This window comes from Aptenodytes patagonicus, chromosome 6 (genome assembly GCF_965638725.1).
Source record: "Aptenodytes patagonicus chromosome 6, bAptPat1.pri.cur, whole genome shotgun sequence".
NCBI classification, from domain to species: Eukaryota; Metazoa; Chordata; class Aves; order Sphenisciformes; family Spheniscidae; genus Aptenodytes; species Aptenodytes patagonicus.
Genome location: NC_134954.1, coordinates 32,863,824 through 32,870,167, shown reverse-complemented (window position 1 = coordinate 32,870,167; position 6,344 = coordinate 32,863,824). Strand labels below are relative to the sequence as shown.

Genomic DNA, 6,344 nt, shown 5'->3' with positions numbered 1-6,344 from the left:
CAACGCTACAGGCTTGGGGAAGAGCGGCTGGAAAGCTGCCCAGCAGAAAAGGACCTGGGTGTGCTGGTTGACAGCCGGCTGAACATGAGTTGGCAGTGTGCCCAGGCAGCCAAGAAGGCCAATGGCATCCTTGGCCTGTATCAGAAATAGTGTGGTCGGCAGGACTAGGGAAGGGATCATGCCCCTGTACTCGGCACTGGTGAGGCCGCACCTCGAATACTGTGTTCAGTTTTGGGCCCCTCACTACAAGAAGGACGTTGAGGTGCTGGAGCGTGTCCAGAGAAGGGCAACGAAGCTGGTGAAGGGTCTGGAGAACAAGTCCTATGAGGGGTGGCTGAGGGAACTGGGGTTGTTTAGCCTGGAGAAAAGGAGGCTGAGGGGAGACCTTATTGCTCTCTACAACTACCTGAAAGGAGGTTGTAGCGAGGTGGGTGTCGGTCTCTTCTCCCAAGTAACTAGCCATAGGACGAGAGGAAATGGCCTCAAGTTGCGCCAGGGGAGGTTTAGATTGGGCATGAGGAAAAATTTCTTTACTGAAGGAGTGGTTAAACATTGGAACAGGCTGCCCAGGAAAGTGGTTGAGTCACCATCCCTGGAGGTATTTAAAAGACATGTAGATGCGGCACTTAGGGACACGGTTTAGTGGACATGGTGGTGTTGGGTTGACGGTTGGACTCGATGATCTTAGAGGTCTTTTCCAACCTTAATGATTCTATGATTCTATCCTTTTGGATCCATTGAAAATGCAGGTTGTTTTCTGCTCTCTGGCTCTTTATCTGAAGCCATTGAGATTTGTGCTTTCAGCTGTCCTATCAGGAAGCTGTCTGTGTCTCATAAACTTCACAGTAGACGTCTCTTGAAACTTCACACAGCAGCAGAACATGAGTCTGTGCATGAAGTCAAGCATTTGATTAAGTGTCTTGATAAAAGTTCTTTATGACATGCTTCAGGAAAATCATTTAGGCTTTCTCTAACTTAAAACATGTTTCCATTCCATTCATTTAAGTCCTTAAAATATCACTTAAACTACTTCTGAATGGATTTAAACATGGTGTTTCCACAATTAAGTAATGTGGAAATCAAAGAGACTGAAGCACCCACTTATATTATGCACTTGCTTTAAAGTTCTGGTAGTGCTTAACACCTTCCACCCCATTTGTCCAGAACCCCTGTGATGATGGACACCTGCTACTCTCCCAGTTTCTAGCACTTCTCAAGACGTGGCCCACCTGGTCCATCATTCTAGGACTGTACCCATTGTGGTTATCACAGCTGCTGTTATTTTCCAGTGTGCAGTATGGTCTGAGGCAGAGCACTGAATGTCTGCATTGCCCACAAAATGTGTAATTTAAGTTTGAACTGGAAAAAAACAAATGAGGTGGTGTTGGCTTACTTAATATGGGGTACCACTGTGTTCCAATTTAACACAGCAGTGCATCCCACATCTTTATCCCAACCATTCTCTTGCTAGAAGTACAAAAGAGGCCACTGGCTTCTGCTGTCAAAGAGGGCAGAATCATCTGTTTCTGACAGCATTATAATAGCATTTTGTTTGTCCAGACATAGGAGAATGTGGGGCTATTAACACTTTACCAAAAAGATAAAGGACTATATTTTGTTTCTTCCTCCAACCACTCCTAACCAAAACCAATGACAATAACAACAAAATCCCTGTGTGAACCCTACTCTAAATAGCAAGTGGAGAGACTGAACTTGTGGAAGAACTCAATAGCTGCTTCAATGGATTTTCCAGGAGAAAGTCAATAGAAAATTCATTCTCTCTTGTTACATTCATTCGTATTGTTTTGTAGTCAACAGCTAATAAAAAGAGAAACACGTGTACTAATTAGTTTTGAGTGGAGAAGAATAGGATCATTCCCCTGCTGAGGAGCCATGAAGTATTTAAATCATGAGTCCCACTTGGATTTGCAACTGGGAAACTTTTGTGATAGTCTTCCTCAAGGACACAACCAGGACTGTCTGCCCTTGTATTTTTGGGGGTGGGAGGTATTAATGAAATTAGAATCTCATTTTCCTGATGATCAGTTTAGTCTGAGGTTGTAAATATTTCCATTAGCTTGCTTCAGACTGGTGCAGAGGATGGAGGAACTTTGTTACAGCTTTGAGCAGGAAGACCCCACTCCTGAATTTCTCTTCTGGGACCAGGCAGATCCCAACTCTCACCTGGACAACTTCCTACTGGACTGCTCCTCCCTGCCAGACCAGTTCCTCCCTTGGCCCTCCCCTGCTTGCCCGCCCGCCATGGGGGAGCCGGCGGGGGGAGTGGCGGGGCGGGCGGGGGGTGCTGAACTGGACAGCTCCCCACGGCCGCCGGGGCCCGCCGCCCCGCCGCCCCCGCCGCCGCCCCCCGGCCACCTCCACCAGCGGCACGCCGCCAACGTCCGCGAGAGGAAGAGGATGCTCAACATCAACTCAGCCTTTGACGAGCTCAGGTGCCATGTACCAACCTTCCCGTACGAGAAGCGCCTCTCCAAAATCGACACGCTCCGGCTGGCCATTGCCTACATCGCTCTCCTTGGTGAGATCATCCTCTCCGGATGCGATCCCAAATCCTATGTGGAGCAGTGCCTGAAGAATAGTGTGCAAAGCCAACAGCGGGCAACCTGGAATACAAGCGGTGAGTGAACGAAGGGTTGTATTTTTGGGGATCACAGCTATGCTTTGGGTTACCAGGAGGAGTGAATCGGTCCAATTGCTTTTGAATATCCACTTGTCACATTCAAATGGCTCTGACAACACACAACTCCATCTTAAAAAAAGAGTAGCTAAGTAATGTCTCAATTAAAAAAATCCAACCTTGTCTTCTAACTTTAAGGATCTTTTTCTTAAAAAAAAAAAAAAGGAAAAAGGAAAAAAAAAAGAACAACTTACTAAGCTCGTGGGAATGGTTCCTTTTATAAACAAGATTAATGATTTTGTTTATTCTCAGAATACATTTTTGGACTTCTTTTTTGATTCTGTACAAAGTTGTTCTTTTATAATGCAAACTGATGGAGCCTGTAGAGAATCTCTTTATTTTCTTCACAAGTTTTCCTTAGCTTGTACCTGACTGAGAAAAACACCCGGCTTTGAACATAAGCAGAATCTCATTTCTTAAAATACATATGTTCAAGTAACCAAGAGTTTCTCAGAGGTATTACAGTTTAACACAGAAAACCAGGATACACAAGACAGTGCACTCAAATTTCAGGTTTGTTTCAAAGTATAGGGGAGCAAATGCCTATTTGCAATTTACGTTCTTATATAATTATTTCTATTTTAAAGTGAAGGACTGTTATTCTGTTTTCTATTTGGCTTGTACTTAATCCTGACTTATGTGGGATTGAACTTTGTGCTTGCTTCCACCAGAATATGTTGCTTCCTCAGTCCACCATATGGTGAAGATGGGAAATTGCCCAAGTGTCCAACACGGGGCCTCAAGTCTCAGATAGAAAGCAACAGGTTTTGTGTTACTTAGCAATGCAGGGAGGAGCAGAGGGGGATTTTCAGTAGTTCCTGGCACTTTGCATTGTAAGGTAATTAACTACCTTTCTAACTCTGTCCCTTTGCAGTATAAGTTCCTTTGGATTTTGTCACTTTTTGGAAATGGGCCTTGAAGCATATCAGCCTTCAAAAAATGCAGCATAGGTAGAGAAAAGTCATTCCAAGGAATGTTTCCCTTTCATTTCACAGAGAAGTGTCAAAGGGACAAAGCCTACAGGGAAAAAAGCAATCAGTTTACTTTAAAGGAAAAGTTAATTAAGTCTTTTCTCCTTTCCTATTAATTTCCATTAGCTACATGCCTGGGAAACTGAATCCTGATCACAACTTTCTTGACTACAGAGAACATTTATATTTTATTTTCCAGCTGCCTCCACCTTTAATAGATAAACAGGTTTTAAAACAACACAAATGGCTCTCATAGTTATCAACTCTTTTGTCAGGCTTCTAGTTAACTAGTAATTCTGAAGAGCTCCACTTGGAAAGATCTAAATGAATGACGCTGCTTTTCTAGAGAGGCTGAATAGTTGATGTCTTAAATGCTAATTTAAGTGTTTTTAAATTCATGTGGTATGTCTTTACTTTGTTTTCCTTTCTCCCTTCTGTTCTGTGCAGATCTGACAGCCCGCCTGTCTTGGGTAAAGTGGGATTAAGCGGTACCCAAAAGAAAGATCTTTAAAGGCAGCTTATTGCAAAACCTGATGACCTGACTACTGGGTACCGGCTGTTAAATTCTCAGTACTGCAAGCAAAAGCATGGCACTTACAACTTTACTTAATGTCACAGATAGCTTTCTTGCCACATGTCCAGCATCCAGCCTCTTTTGGTGTTAATTCATTGCTGTGTGGGGACTTCTGCTTCTCTTTCTTCTAGTTTCTCACACACTGATAGACTGCTCTTGCATGAAAATAACAAAACAGATTAAAAATCAGTGTCATTACAATCACAGCAACGTTTTCTCTTCCACTGGATGAGAACAGTGTCTAAATCACATTTCCAATGCATGGAAAAACGCACCCCTGATCACAAGAAAGAAATAAGCACCACCTGTTGCAACCTATTACTTGGCTTAAGATGTCCACGGCCATAACTAAAAGTCACCAGTGATTTAGAGCACAGAGACCATGAAAGGCCCAGCTGTCAGGAGGTGAGACACAGGTCTTTCTATCTGTGTGTCTCTCCAAAATTTCTCATGCCTTCCTCCCAGTGTGACAACTTTGGGAGGTCTGAGTCCAAGGCATTTTGGCATCAAAAGGCCAGTGACTGCTAGCACTGCGGCACCATCTCCTCTACACCCCTTGCACATGTCAGTTTGAATGCTCATGCAAAGAAAGCAGCTGGCTTTTACCATTTTTACAATAATGTTTCTGGTTTGTGATTTTTTGAGCAAATGCCAGCAACCTGATGCTGCTCCAGCGACAATCAGGAAGGCTCTGATAAACTCTTCCAACTTGAAATGCCACCCACATTCCTCCTGCAACAAAATAGAGAGGCAAAGAAGTGTGTTCACACTTGGAAAATGATTACTGGAGTTGTTTTCACAGAATAGCCATCCTATTCTGCAGCCCATGGTAATAATGAGGGTTTTCATATTAGCAAAAATAAAACCGTGAAGAAAAGCCTATAGCTGTTTCTGACATAATTCTCCCATATTACCTGAGTGTACCCTAAAGCTAACATTGTGTTTGTCTGTTGAATACATTTTTTTTCCCTGTCAGTCCTATACTGTAAAGGCTCTGAATCAATTTTTTGGTAAAGAGCCATTGTACACTTGCACACTTCTCTAACACCCTGCTAGTGCACTCAGAGATCTGAAACCATTCTGCCTTAATGTACTTTATCATGGCATTTCTTAGCAGGTAGGATGCTAGATCTAGATAAAAGAGAATGTATTTATTTTAATGTACTGATTAGTTCTCCTCATAGCTTTGATCTCTACAAAGAAAAACCATGTCAGGAGCTAATGGTTTTGGGGGGAAGCAAAAACGAAGAGGGGCCTTTGAGGGGAAAACTGAAAAGAACCTTTTTACCTTTTCAATTTTTCTGTCAAAATAAAAGAAGGAATTTAATCTCAGATGCAACAATGTATTTCAGTCAACTTAGAATAAAACATTTCATCTCAAAACTTTTGTCTTTCTTTGCTTTTTCACTCACTTAAGACACTTGCATGAATTTTTACAGGAAACAGTGCCTGAAAAGGTGAAAACCTTAAAAAAAACACCCGGAAATACAATTTTCCACTTTTACTTACTTCTCTACTCATTTTGGTTAAAACCCCCCCCCCAACAACAAACAAACACAAAAACCCACCACAAAAATACCTATTGGATTTTACCTGAATAAGTAAATAATATAAACCTCTACAATCTCTAAAATATGAAATAATTGTTTTTTTCCCAAATCTGTCACTCTCCTTTGCTAGAAATGCAGCAGGTCCTGCAGACACAGACCTGGCTGGGAAATCAGGGCACATGGCTGAGGTTCCTGTTTCTACTTTATCTGCATGACTTGGGGCACGTCACTGACGTGTTGATCCACTCTCCTCTTGCTCCTTTGTTTACCTGACAGTCCCTCCAAACCCACAAATGCTTTGCTGTGTGCTCTTGGGCAATGCCTCGTAGGAACCCAGCTGGGACCTCCAGTTGGGTTGCAATGCTAGTAATACTGAAGCCACCTCTATTTTTCCTGCAACGTTAAAGCGCTCCAGATGGGGCCACACAATACGTACAGTGTATCAGTGCAGCACTCCCAATGCTTTCTTGATCTTTTGGATATGAGTCCACCTTTCTGCATCCTGAAAGACCTAGGTCTGTGTTATCATCCTGCTTCAGCTCATCTCACAG

The 6,344-nt window shown here is 42.8% G+C and overlaps 1 protein-coding gene across 1 annotated transcript; it reads left to right on the top strand.

The window, feature by feature from the left end:
- Positions 1 to 2,100: 2,100 nt before the first annotated feature.
- Positions 2,101 to 4,154, top strand: LOC143161622 (helix-loop-helix protein 13-like). Its single transcript, XM_076340731.1, has 2 exons — positions 2,101 to 2,638; positions 4,117 to 4,154. The coding sequence occupies exons 1-2, from the start codon at positions 2,101 to 2,103 to the stop codon at positions 4,152 to 4,154; spliced, it is 576 nt and encodes a 191-aa protein (XP_076196846.1).
- Positions 4,155 to 6,344: the final 2,190 nt, after the last annotated feature.